The sequence below is a fragment of the Rutilus rutilus genome (genome assembly GCF_951802725.1).
Source record: "Rutilus rutilus genome assembly, chromosome: 12".
NCBI lineage: Eukaryota > Metazoa > Chordata > Actinopteri > Cypriniformes > Leuciscidae > Rutilus > Rutilus rutilus.
In genome coordinates, this window is record NC_140217.1 from 24795595 (window position 1) to 24817111 (window position 21517).

The window sequence follows — 21517 nt, forward strand, 5'->3', positions numbered from 1 at the left end:
AAATAGCAACGTAAGCTTCCAGCCTCACAAATGCAATACTTCGACTTCGAAACACAGCGCATATATTTATATTTATATTATTAAATGACAGCTTTTGCGATTCAAAATAGGTAATGTCTCAGTTTCTAATGTTGGTATATCGTGCAGCGCTAAACTAAACTGCTTGTGTCTGTGTAAGTGTGTCATTCACTGAAATGCAAATTTAGCTGCTGCGACACACAGTTTGAAAGCCCCTGGTCTAGGAGACACAAACAAATATGTCAGCATGCACACATCTTTGAAAAACGTTTAGTTAGGTTTGTCGGCACTAGATGCTTGTGATCAACACAAGATTGCTTCCATTGAAATTGATGAAGCGGTCTGTGGTGCACCTTCAGTTGATACTTCTCCAGCCACTTTATTTAGCCTGTTCATCTAAAATAAATCTGGTCATCAACACAAAACATAACCGTGCATATCGCAAGACTATCTAGCAAACATTCATTGTACGAACATTCACTGAATCCAAACGATAAACATTAGAATTACTGTTCAAATTGGAGTTGTTCAGTATAAAGGCCTTGCAGTTAGTATGCTAGCTCCAACATATAGCTGCAACACTCTTATGCAGGAAAAATGTGCTCAAATACAGCTCGAGTGATGATGGCACTCCCTCCTCCACCTCTACCACATAAAAATAGATTAAACTTAAATTTAAAATTAGAAATAATAACATTTTAAATGTACTTTAAATAAAAAGGGAACAAAATACAGTATCTACATACCTTGTTAAGTGATGAGCTTCAGTTTAACATTTATTCATGTTGATGAAGGAAATGAATTACTAGGCTAAATACAAGGCTTTATAACATTATAAATGGAGGTAAAAGGCGGCTCAGCACATGGTTATGTTGTATATGTGTTTAGTGTGATTTGGTAAATGGAAAGGAATGGGTGGTAACCCCTCATTTATTCACAGCAACAATCAAAAAGTGTTTACGGTACATTATCTAGACCAGTCTATCTCTCCAAAACACACATAATAACTATGTTTTATGCATCGTACTGGCAGTGTTTATAAACCACAGACATGCAGCCACAGATCCAGCACAAAAGGAGGGGGGGAAACAGGAGAACATGTCAAAATAAAGAGCATGAGTTCAAAGAACTTGTGAGATATAAGACAATATTGTTGCTGTTGTGACCAGACAATGCTGATATACAGCCTGTCAGAGTATTCAAAAACCAACCACACACTCTCACGCTCTCTCTCTTTCCCTCTGCACCATATGTGTGTGTGTGTGAGAAAAAGAGGGTGGGGGAGGACCCAGGGCGGGGCAGTCAATTGAGAAGTGCGTAGCTCTTTCCGGAACCCATGATTGAGCAATCTAGTTTGACCTTGTAAAGGTCACAACACTGGAGCCATGTTCAGAATATCAAAGCCATTTGTGTCAAAGAACACAAATATCTAGGGGGCAAGCATCAGCTTGTGTAAGGTAATAAAAGTAATAAAATGCTAACAACAAGACTGGAGGTCCAACTCAATCTCAGAAGAAAAACAGCTATTTTACAGGGTGGCGATTTCGTATGAATTTGATTTAAGCAAAAACATATGATTTTTAGGAAAGCAAAATGGTCCAACAGGGTCCAGACTGTGATCAAATGGTTTCTGCTAGAGGTTGCACTGGTGTGATCACAGTGTTTCCCAACTGATAAGAGCTGCCATTTCTGTTGCATATGAAAAACAGCAAACAAAATGAAAGCGTGCTTCTCGTTTGAGCTGTGCAGCGCTGGCAGTTTTTCAGCTCGGACCAATATTAGACAGCGCAGTGCAAGCTCAGAACAGGATTACTCACGGGCTGATCTTGATCATGGGACACGTTACTACACAGCAGTGGGAGATCCAATGAGAAACCATTTGAATTTGGTGCAGAATTAATAACATCACTGCAAAATCTAGTGAGAAGCATTCACAATCAGAGCAGAATTGTCTGTTATAAACCCATAGATTATCAGATCAAACAGCACTAATGTGGAAACCAGGAGAAACATTGTGCCATGAATGAACAAGTTATAGAGTCATTATACACTCACCTAAAGGATTATTAGGAACACCATACTAATCCTGTGTTTGACCCCCTTTCACCTTCAGAACTGCCTTAATTCTACGTGGCATTGATTCAACAAGGTGCTGAAAGCATTCTTTAGAAATGTTGGCCCATATTGATAGGATAGCATCTTGCAGTTGATGGAGATTTGTGGGATGCACATCCAGGGCACGAAGCTCCCGTTCCACCACATCCCAAAGATGCTCTATTGGGTTGAGATCTGGTGACTGTGGGGGCCATTTTAGTACAGTGAACTCATTGTCATGTTCAAGAAACCAATTTGAAATGATTCGAGCTTTGTGACATGGTGCATTATCCTGCTGGAAGTAGCCATCAGAGGATACATGGTGGTCATAAAGGGATGGACATGGTCAGAAACAATGCTCAGGTAGGCCGTGGCATTTAAACGATGCCCAATTGGCACTAAGGGGCCTAAAGTGTGCCAAGAAAACATCCCTCACACCATTACACCACCACCACCAGCCTGCACAGTGGTAACAAGGCATGATGGATCCATGTTCTCATTCTGTTTACGCCAAATTCTGACTCTACCATCCGAATGTCTCAACAGAAATCGAGACTCATCAGACCAGGCAACATTTTTCCAGTCTTCAACTGTCCAATTTTGGTGAGCTCGTGCAAATTGTAGCCTCTTTTTCCTATTTGTAGTGGAGATGAGTGGTACCCGGTGGGGTCTTCTGCTGTTGTAGCCCATCCGCCTCAAGGTTGTGCGTGTTGTGGCTTCACAAATGCTTTGCTGCATACCTCGGCTGTAACGAGTGGTTATTTCAGTCAAAGTTGCTCTTCTATCAGCTTGAATCAGTCGGCCCATTCTCCTCTGACCTCTAGCATCAACAAGGCATTTTCGCCCACAGGACTGCCGCATACTGGATGTTTTTCCCTTTTCACACCATTCTTTGTAAACCCTAGAAATGGTTGTGCGTGAAAATCCCAGTAATTGAGCAGATTGTGAAATACTCAGACCGGCCCGTCTGGCACCAACAACCATGCCACGCTCAAAATTGCTTAAATCACTTTTCTTTCCCATTCTGACATTCAGTTTGGAGTTCAGGAGATTGTCTTGACCAGGACCACACCCCTAAATGCATTGAAGCAACTGCCATGTGATTAGTTGATTAGATAATTGCATTAATGAGAAATTGAACAGGTGTTCCTAATAATCCTTTAGGTGAGTGTAGTTTACAGTCCACAAATCACTAACACTCACCATGGATTTAATGTAATAACGCTAACTGTAACCATGGTATTGTGGCAGGAATAGTCTAATGTTTTTACATTATTCATTTCAGGGTTCATACAACCTTTCACAAGTGAAACTCAAGCACTTTTCAAGGACTTTCAAGTGATTCAGTTCACACTTTTTCCAGCACTTCAAAGCTCTAAATATTATTCAATTTAAATGTGTGATATAATGTGAAAAAAAATTGTATTTACGTAATACTATTAGCCATCTGTAGAACTTAGTGGTACCGGCGCTACTGCTCTCAAATGTTAGTCTGCAGCCCTGTCCACCCATAAACCTAACCATCAATGGGGCTTAAGCAGATCGTATGAAAATGAACGAATGAGATAGTACAACTTCATTCGAATTCTCGCCAAACGGAAAAGAGTTATGATAATTTTGTCAATTTATTTTTAACTTAATGAGTACATATATAGATAACTAAAAGCTAACAAGCACTAAAAGTCACAATATTCCAGTATTTTGATTTCATGGGGTCTTTAACCAAAAGGCTAAACTCTAGCGTCCACCTTTTTACCCGTCAAAGGAAAGCAAATGGACCATAAGCGAGTGCCATACTGAAAATTACAAAGTCCACATTATTATCAAACCTTTTAGTACTGTGCGTAAGGCTGATAAACCCTAACCAAGGACTCCAAGGATTGTAATTCTTATCTAATGGTACATCATGACTGGTACCTGCAGTTTACAAGCTATCTCTGACATTAGTAGAACACTTGGCAGAATTGTGGCCACCTAGAGCGGAAACAGTCGTCATGCAACATGAGTGGGCAGACTAATCTTTCGTAAAAGACGAAACCTGCATGGAGGTGTAGATTTCGACTGGTTGATGCAGACACAAAGCAGGTTTTTACCTGGGGGCGTACAAATGATATGCCTTCAGAGCACTACAGATAACTCGATACATAAGGTAAAAGAGGTCACTGAGTAAAAGAGACTGAAGGACCATTAAGTCTCAGTTATAACTTTCAGAAAACCTTGATATGACCTTGAAGTGACGTTAAAGATGTATGCTTACATACATTATATAAAAAGAGCACTGAAATTATTAATACTACGCTTGTGGGTATAAGCACATTACTTAAGCTGTTTCTGGGAAAGAAACACACACTATAATATGGTATGGGATTCAGCAGTCTGATCACTCACTGGGTCTGCTGGTCCACAGAACTCCCGAAAGACTTTGGCCGCATCAGTAGCATGGATCTCCAGGGCCATACAAGGTCCAGAACAAAGTTCATCCACCATATTCTGCAACACAAGCAGTCAAGAGTTAACGATTCCCCTGGTCTACCTGCGGTGCCTGTACCAATGAAAGAGCTTATTATCTGAACAGACCTTGGGAAGACATTGGAGCAGCTGGAGGACTCAAGTTACCAGTGTGCCTCTTAATAAATATATAAATTAAAGGATGTTAAAGCAAACAATTGTTGCTATTGTTCTTGGAATGGGTTATTTGCAATAAGACTAGTTCTAATTCTCTTTTAATCTGGTTTGATGAGTTGGCCTCTGTGTTTGGTATCTATAAGTTTGTGGGCTATTAAGATTATGAGGCGAATTTGAAGAGCCCACCAAGCACAGACCACTAAACAGCCCATGAGCCATTTTCACATCCTCTGATCTAGTTGTGGTGTCCACAATTGCATCTTTTTAGTTTTACATTTCAAATAGAATAATAAGCACTTAGTTCCATTTTTGTGTGTCAAAGACACAAAGCCTTTCAGATAAATCTATTAACAATGTTTGGGTTACTTTACTTAAAGTATTTATGAGATCTACAATAATAATAGCAACAATTAAAAAACTATATAGCCAATAAATTACCATCATAAACCATTTATAACCTGCATGAGAAACTGTTGTACTCTTAAAAATAAAGGTTCCAAAAAGGGTTTTCACAGCAGTGCCATAAGAGGAACAATTTCAGGTTACCCAGAGAACAATTCAGAATACAGTTCTAAAAAGATTTTTTTTCTTTCATTTGAATAATCTAAAGAGCCTTTTTCCACAATAAAGAACCTTTTGTGCAATTGAAAGGTTCCATGGATGCTAAAGGTTATATGAAACAATATATGCCAATAAGAAACCATTAAGTGTAGGTTATCGTTAAACAATGAAGATAGAGAAGCATCAAAGAGCTTCCCTATTTCACAAGAAATCTCCACTCAGTGCCAATGTAACCGCAATCTCGTGCAGTGCAGTGCTGTTACAATGATATACAATGATAACATGGAATATATATTTGAGTATTTCAAAGCAATGCAAGGAGCATGCCTCTAGTGGAGATAATGGTTTAGGTTACTCTAAAATTACTAACAAAGGCTGTGCTATGTATTACATAATAAGAGGATGAGTCATTGAGTGATGACATGTCAACATGGGGATTAATTTTGAGAATAATCACTGTTCGCTGTATTATAATTCACATTGTCTTAACATGTATAACTGATAAGATCACAATAAGATCTGCTGGGCATAAAATTAACTTTGTTCCAGCAGCCAGAGTAAGACAATCCATAACTTTATGTATTTTTGCAGAACAACATCAGTGGACCCCATTCTATCAATTTGTCTACTTATACTAGTATAACTAAAAAATAGTGGCACACTCTGTTTCATAGGCACTTTGCACCTGCAGCATGCAGTCTGTGTTTTGTAAATGTGAGGCAATCAATATGTTGATGAGACAGTTTTCATGGCAACAGACAAGGACCCGTACTCCAAACGCCACTGGCTTCAATGACCTGGAACCGAAAATGGCTTATTTTTGGTCTAAAAGACTTGTGTGGATGCTATCAAAATAAATGATTGCTTTTTGGCTGAAATACAAAGACTAGAAAGTGATTTATTGAAGCTATAGCAAACAGGAATGCGAAGGTTGTTCCTGTGAACCAAAATTCCACGTACTGTGACAACACACTGCCCAAAACAGTGAAATTGCCATGAGGCGAGCGATTGTCGGTGCCTTTCAGAGAGGTTTGCAGGAGACAGGTGTGCATGCAGTTACAATCAATGCTTCGGTGACTACGCCTTTTTCACTCAATGAATAATTAAACAACTGGAATCTCATTTTTGCTGGAAAAGGGAGCAGAACTGAACTTCTTAGACTGGACCCTTGAATTATCATTATCATAGAGTTAAATTGTATACTATATAGCAGCTATAACAAGCAAGGGTATTTTAAATGTATTTGGTTCCACTTTATCTTATGTGTCTTCAAATACTATTGTGTATCAACACAATTAGTGCATTGTATCAAATTATTAATTTAAATGTTATTACATAATATTTAAAGACATGTAATATAAAGTGAGCCATTTATTCTTTAGAATACTTGAAATCATAGTAGAGAGAGAAGCAACGTATACTTACAGTGTACTCGGCTACAACCCCTTTGTAAACCTCTAAAAACTCCTCAGCATTCGCTCGATCCATGTTGAACTGTGGAATGATGGAAAACCAAGCCACAATTTGAATACTAAATAAGAACAAACTAAAACCCTTAGAAGGACATTGTTACTTGTATAAATTAGTAAATATAGTCAAACTCAAGGAATAATATAAGATCTGCATTATATCAAAAAATAAAGTAAAAACAAATAAACAAGAATATTTATTTTCACAAGCACAATTGATGTATTAATCACAATTCTGTCTATAATGGTGCATTTGAGAGGGTTATCCAACCATATCCCAACCATTTCAACACACCATTATCACTGTCTGATATTCTTTTTATTGACCACCAACTCAGCCCTGGACATACATGCTTTCTAATAGTAACAAAACCACCATTGATCCATTCTTGCCCAGGGGCATACTCTGTACACTATTTTCAGCAGGGTCATGTGACAAAGCTGCAGCCCTGTAATTGGTCAGCAGGGGACTCATTTGGAGATGTGGGAGGCTACTGATCTGGTCACAAAATGTATGGTCGATGACGGGGTCAGGTTACACCAAAGGGAAAACATAATTGTGTTTGCCCTTGGTTCATACAGAGATTCTTTTTTCTTCGCCTACGTTTGCTATTAGTTTGATCATTTGTTCTTTTAAAGAGAGGCTGGTCTAATTTCCATAAAATGTGTATATCTTTCATTGCTGAAATTAATTGAACTATTATTTGGACACACTGTTTGAAACGATTCAAACGATTGAAATGATAGCTATTGTATGCAAGTTTGAAATTTTAATTTAACTAAAATACTTACCATTTGTAGGGCAGATATCTCAAATCCATTTTCTATGACTGACTTGAGAATCTTTCCTGTCAACGCTGGGAAAAAATAAGAGAGTTTAAATGAAAGATGCTCATTTAAAATGGCAAAAAATGCAAAAACTGCAATGAACGCAATCTTACATTTAACAAAAATCTCTCTAGATCATATATAACTGTGAATGCAAGAATAAACCATGCAAACACAGACTGATTTAATTTTTTTTTAAAATCATTCTCCACATATGAGTATATAGCTTTTTGGGGTACAGTGAATGTATAAATTAAGGATTTTTTCAGGCCCAACAGAATAAATAAATAAATAACAAAAAAGTTCAAATAAAAATAGACAAAAAAAAAGAAAGAAAAGAAGATTAAAATGAATCTTAAATTCAAAGGTGAAGTGTGCAATCAATTTAAAAGTGAAGTGTGTAATCCTAATAAGTGTATATTTAAACACTGCAAAAATGACATGTTCCTCTTTAAGGACACAGCAAAGTATGGTGCAGGGTATATTCGCATGCTATTGGAAACATAACTTGCACTTCTAAGAGCAGACTAATCATTAGAGAGAAGTCTAATGATTAAGGCTTTGAGATGCTAACACAAAGGTTTTAAGTTCGATACCAAGTAGCAGTAATCTAGGAACTCATGTGATCCTGCTCTTTCGACTATACGCCCTTGCTCTACTAGGGTGACTGTCCCTGCAGTTAAAGAACTATATGTTGCATTGGCCACATCAGTTAAGTGGCAAGTAAGACTTTCGACCTTCTGTTTAACCAGATCATGCTGAGTTAAAGGCCAAAAACAGTTCACAATATCATGAAGGTGTGACTTCAAAGGAGAGACTTTGATCACAATAACACGAGAGCGAATCTCCAGGTCCTCTCCTTTGGACTGAGTGCTGAAAGGTTATATTAATAAAAACAGCAGGGTGATTATACATTAGAACTGATTTAGGGGGTTGTGGTTTCAATTTCAGTACTGTAAGTTTTTACTGTATGTTTTAAAGGCTAATACCAATCATTCAGCGCATATAACATGTTTAGGGGAAAATTAAAAAATAAAATAAAAAATATATATATATATTCATGTTGAATCTGTTTCACAGTGCAGTCAGATATGTTCATGGCTGTCCTTGACAAAAAGCAATCACATTTGCTGTTTTTTTCTCATATCTTTAAGAGAAAGGGCAAATACTGCAAAGCACAAATCAAGTGTGATTTCAATCTAATTTCAATAGCAGAAAAGGGCAAGGATCCGTTTAATATTTCCATATATAAAATGTAATATTTAAAATTTTAGGGAAATTATAATATGTAGTTGACAGAGCATAAACAGATTATTTCCCTTTGCACAGTAGTCATGTCACATAAATTACATCTTCACACATCCCCAACCTTCCCTCGGCACCACTGGTGACCCTAAAGGTTCCATTTCTGATAGCAGCTTCCAGACACAATCAGCCCTGTTGCTAGGCAATGGTATCAGTGCTGCCTGGCAACACATTTGTCTATTCCAGTCATGAGCCAAAACAAATCAAACTGCTTTACTATTGGTTGAGGTTTTTCAGTTTAAAAAATACGGATTAATTGGATGACATCTACAAATGCTGTAACTTAAACCCTTGCATTGTTAAAGTGACTTTTTACCGGCTAATAGTTTTGAAAGGAAGTCAAATGTGTTTGAAGGTCTGATATCAATAAGTCAGACAAATGCTTTCAGCTACTATTAACCTTTATTGTTAGACTTCAGACCATATGGCGTGAATCTCAGAATTAATTAACTCATTAATGAAGGAGGACCTTGACCTTGACGACAACATTAACCATCAAGAGAAACTCACTTAACACTGCATACTAGGTTAATCATTGTATTCTATTAAAAGAACAGAGAAAGTGGGCAGGTAAAAATGCACAACAACTCTGTGATATGACCCTAACCCTGGACAATAGGATTGAGTAAATCATTACCCATTTATTATGGCATGCTGTTTGGTCGAGTATATGCCAAGGACAGACATTTCAGAGAATTATGACCTTTACCCTACCTGCAGCTACAGTATGCACTGTCACTATGCATACTAGGCCTATATAATATAACAAACCAAGGTCACATATGGCATAATTAGCAAATTTTCCACAGTATACACTACAGTTCAAAAGTTTAGGCTCATTACGTTTTTTAAAAAGTAATTAATCTTTTTTATTCAGCAAGGATGCATTAAATTAATCAAAAGTGACAGTAAAGACACTTATAATATATATATAAAAAAAAATCTATTTCACATAAATGCTGTTATTTTGAACTTTCTATTAATCAAAGAATCTTATTTTCTATAATAGAAAAGAATTTTCTATAATAATAAGACATGCCTCTTGCATATTAGAACAATTTCTGAAGAATCATGTGACACTGAAATCTGGAGTAAATTAAGCTTTGCCATCACAGGAATACATTACATTTTTAAATATATAAAAAAATGTAAAAAGTTATTTTAAATTGTAATAACATTTCATACAACATTGTGTATGTTTTTACTTTGTAGCAGTGCCGCTGCTAAAATTTATAGGGCTTTATACTGGCGGGCCCAATACAACATTCCAGGTTGTTCCTGTTGAGGACGAGATGCCAGCTACCCAGGAGATGGGATTCATGACGAGAAAAAAAAGTTAAATATATAAAAAGTTTTTAAAAAACAACCAAAAAAATATACATATATCTAGAATGTTTAAATTGATAAAAAAAGATCTAAAACTAAATCTGGTCTTACTTTTCATAAGAGTCAACTGAAAAGTAAAGAGTCTAACCGAGTTCAAGCCATCACACTCCATCAAAATATGCTTCAATGATAAAGGACTCTGGCAAAAAGAAGGTTCTTCACCCATTAACAAAAACGTATGGGTTAGTCTGGAGTGGTCTATTCGACAGCGAGTATAGATAACAGGGTCCCACCAATTTTTTAAAATGGACACAACGTTTTCCACCAACCACAGGATTGATTTTGTAAAGCTTGTTTAAATTACACTGCTCCCATTCGGCTTGCCATTTTTTGAGGATTAAAGTGTTTACAATAGGTTTGAGGTCCAAATGGGCACACGAGAAATGGAAAACATACAATCACACAATCCAATCTTACACAGTAACATTGCACAGTAACTATGACATTGCACAGGATGAGACTATAGTTTTAAGTTAAAATCAGTGCGTAACTACAGTTTAGGGATGAGAACAACATGCTATTGTAGTCTATAATCCAAAAGTAATGTTACAACACAAGGTGAACCAAGCCACATGACTATGCTGAAAAATTGAACAGAGCAGTCGCCGCATAATCTGTATAATTACAGTCATGTAGCGGCTCTCTCGGCAGGGACTTTCATTACTGGCTATTTTTATTTACTCCTTTTAGAAACCTGGTGGGCTCCAGATCTCCAATCAAAAGGTAATCAGGGCTGCAATCCTCTTTAAATCAGTGGTTGCCAGCACTTTTGATGGAGTTCTTGAGAACAAACAAACTGCAGGAGGTTGGTAGCTGGAATATGAGTGTGGGTGTGCAATTGGTTGAACAACTTGGTGACTAACAAAGTGTTGGCACAATGCTAGGCGAAATGAAGTTGAGCAAAAGCTACAAAAGTGACCATAATACTTCACTGTAGTGCTTTAGAAACATTTCTGACCATTTTGAACGTTATTGTGATGGGACCGCGAGATTAACAATATGAAAAGAACATTTCAATAATGAGGCAACTTATAAGTGAAGGACTGAAACCCCTGAAATCGACAGATAAAGTGCGTCAAAACTGTTTGAGGTCTTGAAGCACGTATCTTTTTGTGTTCATGACTGATTGGGTCTGTTGTTGGGGTTCTGGTGTGTGTGTGATTGTGTAACATTCCCTCCAGGTTACTCAGCCCACAGCAATGTACAAAATCAACTTGGGGCCTGCTTAGCCCATGGCCACTATGTGAAATATCTACCTCAGCCCTATCGAGAGGATTTGAGATTTCACAGGTCAGTGCCCTGGCGGCATGCTCCATGAACAGGGATCAGGAGACGGATTTGAACAAATCCGGAGCGAAGGCTTGGTTAAGAGTACGAACTGGCTTTGGGGGTTTTATACTCATCAACGTATAACAAGCAAAACAACAGTAGGCCAGGAGGGCATGAAGACAGTTTTATAAGCAGAAGACAATCACGAAAGGACCAAAGGACTCTGAAGTAACACCCTCACTAGCTGAACTGCTCCTTTCATTCATAAGAACCGAGTTTAAACTTCCACCAAATCCACCACTTTGGTTTAACTTTGAAAATAATAATTATTTTGAGAAGATATGAAAAATGAAATTGTTGTTTTTAAAATCCAGCACTGGTCTGGGTGGAGGCCTGTTTCACATCGCACACATAACTGCAAAAGCATAAAATAAACCCATCAATTATAGAATGGTTATCAGAATCCATTGATAAATTGCTTAGAAGTTCTTATAATTTTATGGTTGTGATCTAATTTGTGTGAGGCCTTTTCAAGTCCAACTTACAACTAAATAGTAATTAATCTACTTCAAACAGAATGCAAACTTCATAAGGCAAAATATAAACAGTCAGGATTCAGTCAGATTTACTGAACAGGAAGTGTTGTTTGAATGTCTGTCACTGTGTACCATCGGATCAAACCTGACAGGTGTCTTTTTTCCAACAATGGGTGAGTCCAACATTCCCTCTCAAGCAATAGGTTTCATAAAAGCTTAGGCTTATAGTGCATCATTCAGAATTCAGCATGCAATGTGCTGTAAAAACAGACTCTATACCAGTTTATGAACTGGTTTTACCTATTTATAAAAAAAAAAGAAAAGCTGTGACTATGGCTTCAGAGCAAGTTCGGCACTCTACAAGAGCATTGTTCCCAGATGGAAAATAGGTTTAGTTTAAACCTTCAAATGGCAAAATATAGTACAAAATGTACAAAGAAAAAACATTTACAGTTTTAAATATTATAGTGTATATAGTACTTATATACTAATATATAGTGTCTGGGACAGGAATGATGGGGTATGACATATCGGCACATTCTTCTAATGATAATAAGCAGAGATGGGTTAATAATACACTACAAACAGCACATTACAAATAGCAAATATTTAACTAGGCTACATCTCATCTATAATAGGTCATTTCAAAGATGACTGATTAGACATGATATTGTCAGTGTCTTTGTGTGGGTTTACCCTCTGAGATGGCATGCGGTTTGATGATACAGCAGGTGCAGTCTGAGTACTTGGCTGTGTTGGAGGGACCGTGACCAGCAGTGGAGGGGAAAAAGAACTCCAGCTCCTAACAGACAAAAATAGGTATAATTAAAAACACAACCAATCATTTCCTTTGACTTAATTAGTATATTACTGGAATAATTTGATTAAGAAAAGACTTATAAGCTTGATTAATTGCTTTTGACAGTTGCTTTTTTGTTACCCGTGCAGCAGATGCCAATGAGTCTGAACCATGTCCTGCATTTTTAGTGCCATCGGTACCAAACTGGGCTCTGAGACTATGCGCTGCATCTTTCTGTGCCACACCAGAATCAGTCGGGCCCAGAACTTTTCTCCAGGTCGACACTGCCTCATCCCCCATCAGCTCCATAGCAATCACGGGACCAGAGCTTACAAACTGCACCAGATTACTGTTGTTGAAGAAGAAGCAACTTTATGCTTGGTGTTTCTGAGTGTATTTGTGGTTAAAAACAAGCAAAGTCATGTCAAAGTCACTGTGACAATCTCAATGTTGGTGGTTCAGGTGTCAGAGTCTCCTTCAAAACCAGCCCTTACATATAAGTCAATCATTGACTCAGGAAAGACTCACTTGAAAAAAGACTTTGACTGATGTTCCATGTAAAAGTCCGCTGCCTGCTTCCTGTAAGAAAGCCATAAAAGTACACAGAGTTAATAAGTGATCTCCAAACCCTACCATCTCTCGGCTGACTCCTAAAGCGAAATAGAGTTTTATGTATGAAACTAAGGAGTAAAAAATGTCCTTAAGTTTTTATAAAGTGCATTTCATCTTAATACCATTTTTTGTAATTATGTCATATATTAATCTGATGTCACGTCAATTAGTGTGAGAAATATGACTGTAACACAACTTGCACATCTTCATACTCTGACAAGGACTGTCTCTGTCAATGAACAGCTGTTTGCTACTTTGAGGAAAGGTTAAAGCAGCAAAACCTGACCAGGCTAAAACAACATGGTCTATCAGAGAAACTCTCAGAGTCAGCATATTTCAAGAGGAAAAGGAAAGATTAAACATCAGCATTTTCCATTCTCCAAAAAATGTAGTACTAAACCACATGTATAGTGACATACATACAAAAACATATAGTTTGAATTCACTGTAGTTTTGGATCATATTTTATGCCAAATACATAAACATAAATATAAAACTGTCAAATGTTTTAGTGCTGATGGGATGTCTACAAATGTACAACGCTAGTTTTGAATAAGCTATTAAGATTATCTGACTTCCCTTTAATACTGTTGTTTAGTGTTGCATTTTGGGCCCGCGTTGTTATAACTAAAACTAAACTATAACTAAAATTAATAAACTAATAAAAACTAAATAATAATAAACTTTAAACTTAATAAATCTAAACATATTAGATGCAAACTTAAAAAACTTAACTGAAAATTAGAAATGTTGCTTTGGCAACTATCTAAAGTTTAAATTGAAGCACTAAAATGACTAAAAATGAAATAAAAATAAATTAAAGCATATAGAACTATTTAAAAACAACTAATAAAAATAACAAAAAGGCACATAACAAAATGGCTAAAACAAACTAAAATTAAAATGAAAACTGAACCTATTAGCCTAAAAATTGAGCCTATTAACGTGTATAGTACTATATCACTGCATTTACATACTTTGTTATAATGTTTACAAAGCAAATGCATTTTTTATTTATTTTTTACTCCTAATAGATTTTAATGTTGGAGGAACAATAATGCATTTAGCTGATTTTAACCTTGGTTGAAGTTAACGTATCATATTTTGAAGGTCTGCTTTGCACGACTCATTCTGGTTTGTGTCCTTTATTACCTATTTTTGTAGTTATGAACACACAAGCTCACAAATCACTTTAAAGCCATTTTACTGTGAAATTACCAGAATTGCCTCAGATTTACTAGTAACGACTCCTCTAATCTGAAGGGCGAATCCAGTAAAGCAATCTGGGCTGATTTGCTCAAGGGCACAATTTTACTTGAAGACAATTGGGATTCAGTAACTCCCCGGTTCTTGGGTCATTTCTCCCTGTGACTGAACACACAGTCTTTGTGCTGGCAGCCCAGACCTGTAACTTTTATTTTAACAGTGCACAAATTACCACCACTTTTAAAATCATAAACTGATCTTAACAAAACAGGCCAAATAAATCATGTCTGCAGCTTTAAACACTGCTTCTTTTCTCTTACGCTCTCCCTTCTCACAACCTCAGTTAATAATTACTGCATTGTGCTGTGAATATAATCCACTCCTGGTACTGTGCAAAGGCAGCCACTAATGAAATACGCTGCTCTTTGCAAGTCTTACATAGCAAATTGCTTCAGAATATAGAACAGAGTGTGCAATTTTTTTGTCTTTCATTCTTGACCTGATGTGTCTGTGCTAAAAACAAGTGTATGTCTTTGTCAGGTTAATGTATAGAGCAAGCAGTGCATGAGTTTTTTGCTGAAATATACTTTTTAACTGAACATGTGACTTTGGCAAATCCACACATGACCATTTCTCAGAATTCACTCGTGGGTTACTTTAAAACTGAAACACCTCATTAGAATAATTAGTCTTAAACTGCTTTGAGCACGAATCCTTTTCTTTGCACCTATTTGTAAGGTGAAAGTTTGCTGAAGGACTGCTGCCAGTATCATCATTCTTAAAGTCTACATAAATTAAACATAAATGACTTACCATGTAAGCTTGGTCATTTTGGCTTTGGTGACGATAAGGTTGGCATCATAAATCATCTGAATAATGTCGCCAATTTTAGTGACAGCGTCTGGCTTAATCATAGCCAAAGTCCTGAAGAAGACACAAAACAGATATACTACCATAGTATAAAAATATAGTACCCAAGTAGAAAGCAAATCAGAAAGTAAGATATGTCTCATAATTGAACCAAAGTAGAAACAGCCAGGAGATATTACAATTTTGGAACCCTATATTTAATATTTTGTAGCACAGACCATGTTTTGAGATTTACTGAGAAGAACGTTTTTGAGAAATATATAAAATGCAAGGCAAAGATGCCAGTGTTTTTGCCCAGTACAATAATTAAACACAGCCACACATATAGGCATATCTGAGACAAAGACATCACATACATATTGCAGATGTTCAGCACCATGAACATTTAGCTCTTGTTAATATTTGATTATTTGATTATACTTAAAAGCTTAAACAATGAAAGTAAAACACAGCAAATGGCTTCCATCTCAAAGCGACAACTGCTGCTTTCAGACTTCTCAAAGGCTGGTTCATAAATATTAATGAGTCACTGAAAAATCAATTGAGGTTTTCATCAAATTAATCAATCTAGTTAAAAATTGATACAGGGTTTAAATAATTTCTTTAAAAAGGAAAACTTGAATCTTTTAAATTGACCCTAAGCATTAGATAAAGTTGCTGTCACAGTACTAGATATGATGGTCTGGCTAAACAACAGCAGTCAATTGAGTCAGTTCAAGTTTACTTTGAAGATTGCATAATATATTGCCTTGAGTCTGTCCCTCTGTGATATTTCCCAAATTTATATTCATGGCACACCACCATGAATCTCACAGGAGAGAGAGAGCAGTGGGAAATAGTGTGAATGTGAGTGATATAACAGGAAGAGCTGATTCATTAGAGTAGTAATCATTGTTCAGTGATTTTTAATAGGAGGAGACACAGCAGCTCATCTACTTATTTAAAAAATTACATTAGCAGGTGTTTGAGGAGGAGCCGCCACAGGGGAAAAAAAAAGAAAAAGAACTTAATTACTTTTTCTTGTGACATACAATAAGCTATTCATCACCCTAAATGAAGAAGATGATTAAAATGTCTTGTGACGATCTGGTTTAAAGGAATAGTCCAAAAATGTATTCCCCTCCATGCCGTTCCAAGCCTATATGACTTTCATTATTCATTCACTGATTTGGTTCAGTTCAACACAATGAGTGAGTAATTCAATGGTCAATGAATGCAGTGGTTAACAGCTTAGTGGAAGGGAAGATTATCAGTGAATAATGACAAAATCTAGGCCTTTTGTCACACAAAACTATAGTATGATTTTTTGATGACTTTTATTTTAACAATATTTTGATTTTAATATAATTTAATTTGTTTGGTGTGACCCTTTCCTTTAAAGGGATTATTTGGCCAAAATGAAAGTTCTGTCATAATTTACTCAACTTCATGAAATGAAACCTGAATGACTTTCTGTGGAACATAAAAGAAAATATTTTGAGAAACGTCTCACTGTTTTTTATTGTCCAAACAATAGAACTCAATGGTAACCAAAATTGTTTGGTTGCCAACTTCCTTCAAAATATCTTATTTTGTGTTCGGCAGAAGACACTTGCCAACTTTGGATCGATATAAAAAACTGTTATATAATATCCTTGTAACCAACAATTATGTTATAAAATAACCTAGAGCACAAGCTGTAATCGCTGCCTAACACGTTCATTGTGTCAGTATAACTACAGCCAAATTGACAGAAAAGTTGTGGCGTTTTGTTAATCTGCAATAAAATCAAGAATCTGTGATTTGTTAATTAACAACTCTTGAACCTTTATTTAAATGACACATTTTGATGGTTTGATGGCTGCAACACACTCCAAAAAAGTTGGGACAGAAGCATGTTCACCCCTGTGTCACATCACCTTTCCTTTTAATTATACTTTTTAATGATTTGGGAATTGAGAATACTAATTGTTGCAGTTTTGCAAGTGAAATATTTGCCCAATCTCGCCTGATACAAGTCAGCTGCTCAACGCTCTGTAGTGATAGTTGTCTGATTCTCCTTTACACGATGGGCCATACATTTTAAACAAGAGACTGATCTGGACTGCAGGCAGTCAAGCACATCCACTCTATGGTGTAGAGTCTAGAAACCACTCTGTTTTAGCACGTGCAGAATGAGGCCTGGCATTGTCTTGCTTCCCAGGAAAGATGTCATCTTGATGGCAGTATATGTCTCTGTACAATCCCAATATACGCCTCCACAGCAATGGCACCTTCACACCCATGCTGTTTGCACTGATGCATCAGCCTAGCATGACAGATGTTTGCTTTTGCACCTGTTGCTGATGAAAGTCTGGATGGTCCTTTTCATCTTTGGGACTCAAAACTCAATGTCCGTTTTCCCCCAAAACAAGCTGAAACGCGGACTCATCCGACCACAGCACACATTTTATTGCATTTTACAAAATGTCCCAACTTTTCTGGAATTGGTGTTGTAAATTACATTAATTAATCACATAACATGTAGTTTCTTATAGCTGTATATTACTCCCATATTGACATTACTTTGACACGTTCAACTCGAGCTGATAACAGAATACTCCCTAATTGTAACAATGAAAAATATTCTGTAAAGCTGCTTTGAAACAATATGTATTTTGAAAAGCGCTGAATTGAATAGAAGAAATAAAGTCATATAGGTTTGGAAAGACATGAGGGTGAGTAAATAGTTTTCATATTTTTAGTAAACTATCCCTTTAAAGGCCCGTTTACACCAAGGACAATAACTATAAAGATAACGATAAAGATAATCGTTCTCAAAATTAACAAATAGCAGAGTTCACACCACAGCAAGAACGATAATGGCACAGAGAAACAATATCATTGGAATCACTTTCAGAATGATTTTATCCAGCTGATGAACGATAAAAACATTGACAGCCAATCAGAATCCATCCTGCTGTAACAAGCTTGAGCATTTAAAGTGACAGACAAGCAAGCACTTAGAATAAACAGAACCATATTGTCCGCTGATGTGGACGCTAATATAGTTATCTTTATATTTTTCGTACTTGGTGTGAACGGGCTCTGTTTTTGTGACTAATAAGACAGGTCTTGCCTCAATAGATGTTCAAGAATAAAGTACCTCTCCTTCTTACTGCCCAGTTTGTTGGCGGTGTACTGATCCCCATAACCTATGAGGTTCAGCTGACGTGAAAAGACGTTTACTCGGTTGCCAACAAACAGATCCTCTGGATGAAGCTCATCAAACTTGACCCTCCGTAGGAAGGTACGCTGATTCTTCATATCAAACTGTATAAGAGAAACATACATGTGAAGGGACAAAGCTCAAGCATAGCTGAAAGTCAGGCGCTGAAATCTGAGTATAGGAACGCACCATCTCCACGGAGCCATCTTTAGGGTAGTAGAGCAGCTGGTATCGTCGCAGCAGAGCAGCGCTGGGGTCCAACCACTCAGCCAGAAAGGCAAAGCGTTCCTCCTGTGCATAACACAACAGACACAACAAAACACACAGTCAAGCCAGGCCCGGCAGGGGAATGTCACTGATCTGACCCTCTTGCTTGGACAGGGAGTCACAACAGCAGCGCTCTGACTCTCAATAAAGACGGGCAGCTGGGCCTGTTAACATGCTGAGTCAGAGGTTCTGACTTTGAACCAGCCCTATGATCCCCTGGGGAGCATCGCTGCAAATGGGGAGCCATAATCCAACTGCTCCTAAAAACAAGCACTACACACTTGCGCAAACATTAGGGCTGCACAAATATAGAAACTAATTATCCATATGATCGCTAATATATTATAAATCCACATGTCGTCAGTGGAAGGCACAACCCAAAAATGTTGTCGTGGGCCCGTGTGATTAGAAGGGGCATTTATGCTACAGGCTATAGCTTTTACTCATGCCTGAGGAAGATGGAATAAAAATTGTGTTCCAAGAATTTTTAGAATGGCCCATTATATTGCAATACTAACAAAATTAATTAAAAACTAACAAAACAAAACAAAACAACCCAACTCAAAGTGATAAAGTGACAATCAATAGCTCTCTTCCATATTAATACAATTAATTAATTGAGTTTTTGTTTTATCCAGCCGTGTTTGCAAAACAAAACAAAAAAATAATATAAAATAATAATAATAAACAAAACAAAAATCCTAAAACCTTAATACAACGTCCTAACCCTGATAACCCAGTCCTAAAGTGATAAGCAATAAACACTCCCTTCCATATTAATGGAATAATTCGTGGAGATTTTGTTGTATCCAGCCATGTCTGACAAAAAAACTAAACTAAATAAAAGAGTGCACTTGTTATTGTTGGAATTTTTTGTGTAAACACACTACTCTACTATACTAAATATAAATACTACTCTAATAGAGCATAAGTTTGCAAATTAGGGTTGCACCTATAGATATGTGAATTTAGACATCACAACATTATATCTCACACGCACACACACACACACACACACACACACACACACACACACACACACACACACACACACACACACACACACACACACACACAGTATGACGGGTAGGTAACAGTTTGTAAATACTGAGAACTGGTAGACACAAAAATTATGTTTTGAATATAAACTAAAGTAACATAAAACATATATTTACTGACAACCAGACAATGAATGCAACCATAAATAAATAAATAGATACATACATAAGGAAATAAAAAAAAATAATATTCAAAGCAGGACCCTTTAGGACTTTGCCACTCTAATACAAAAAAAATATTATTTCATGAGTATTTAATATAGCACTTGAAAACAAATTATAGATGTTATTAAAATAGATCAGACTATCAAAATCAGTGTTACTGTGGTTCCACTATGAGGTAGCCGATTTCACCTTGATACCAACTCAGAGGTGCCCTTGAACAAAACATGGAGAGCTAGCATGTTGGTGTGATCTCTGTCCCTGCAGAGCGCCACCTTGTGGGTCAACTTCATAGAACAGGCACATGTGATTGAGGGGCACGTAACCGACCGCACAAGCTGCATAGAGTGATGAGAAAATATCTGCTGATTTTCTGTTGATCAGTGGACATCTAAAGTCATGCACATGAGAGTAGGCCTACAACAGTAACTCATAATAGCTATTAATATTCATAATAACTGACATAATAACTGGCCGATAAATAATCATCTTCACTGTGTATTAGAATGGCAGTAATTTGATGTTGCATTTCTAGGCCCTATGCCATCCATCCTTCATGCCACATGCTCGATAATTTATAGAGGCAAGGACACCATGTCGACAGTGAGGGCTAACAGCATCACATTATCTAATTTAACAACGAATCATAAGTGCATCTGCAACATTATCTTATTCATCGTTCCTTACACTCAATGAGAGAATGAGAATCCCTTTAACATAACTGAGCGATCCATCTTAAACCTAACAGGGCCTCTTCCCCAAACAAGAGCTATTTTTACCTCTCAGTCAGCTGTGACAGAGACGATACTGACAATGAACAGCCTTCTTTGTACAAAAATACACTTGAGGCACAGGTCTGAAAAGCCATAAAACATCTCCAGACTCTATTTAGAGTCATATTATGATGTCTAGAGTGAAGGTTTGGGCTGAAGCTAAAAGTTCTCATGTCGTCTGCACTGACACCAGTAGTTATCACCTTGTGTCTGAGGCCTTGTACCAGTCAACAAGATGTAAATATAAATGTGAAGACAGCTAAAATCTATTGTTTTTGCCAGCACTAAACATTAAACAATTTACATAAAATAGGTTTTGATTTATATTATTATTTTTTTATCTTGTGTTCCATTACTAATATCTAACAACTCTTAAATCAAGATTCATTTACATGAGAAGGAAAATGACTTGCAAAAATATCTGTCAATGGAGTAAGTCAAATAATTTTGTTTTTCCGGAGACTTTTTTTTTGCTAGTAAAAGGCCTTTTAG

General features: G+C 36.8%; 1 protein-coding gene across 2 annotated transcripts in view; it reads right to left on the reverse strand.

Moving 5' to 3' along the window:
- Positions 1 to 21517, reverse strand: part of nme7 (NME/NM23 family member 7) — a 35464-nt gene that overhangs the window by 11375 nt on the left and 2572 nt on the right. For both annotated transcript variants that reach the window (XM_084426749.1, XM_084426750.1), the window contains exons 2-10: positions 18955 to 19056; positions 18703 to 18869; positions 15522 to 15632; positions 13419 to 13469; positions 13032 to 13239; positions 12788 to 12893; positions 7560 to 7624; positions 6724 to 6792; positions 4501 to 4602 (exon numbers count right to left, since the gene is read on the reverse strand). In XM_084426749.1, the coding sequence (XP_084282875.1) occupies positions 4501 to 4602; positions 6724 to 6792; positions 7560 to 7624; positions 12788 to 12893; positions 13032 to 13239; positions 13419 to 13469; positions 15522 to 15632; positions 18703 to 18869; positions 18955 to 19056 (981 nt within the window). The remainder of the gene's footprint in view (positions 1 to 4500; positions 4603 to 6723; positions 6793 to 7559; positions 7625 to 12787; positions 12894 to 13031; positions 13240 to 13418; positions 13470 to 15521; positions 15633 to 18702; positions 18870 to 18954; positions 19057 to 21517) is intronic.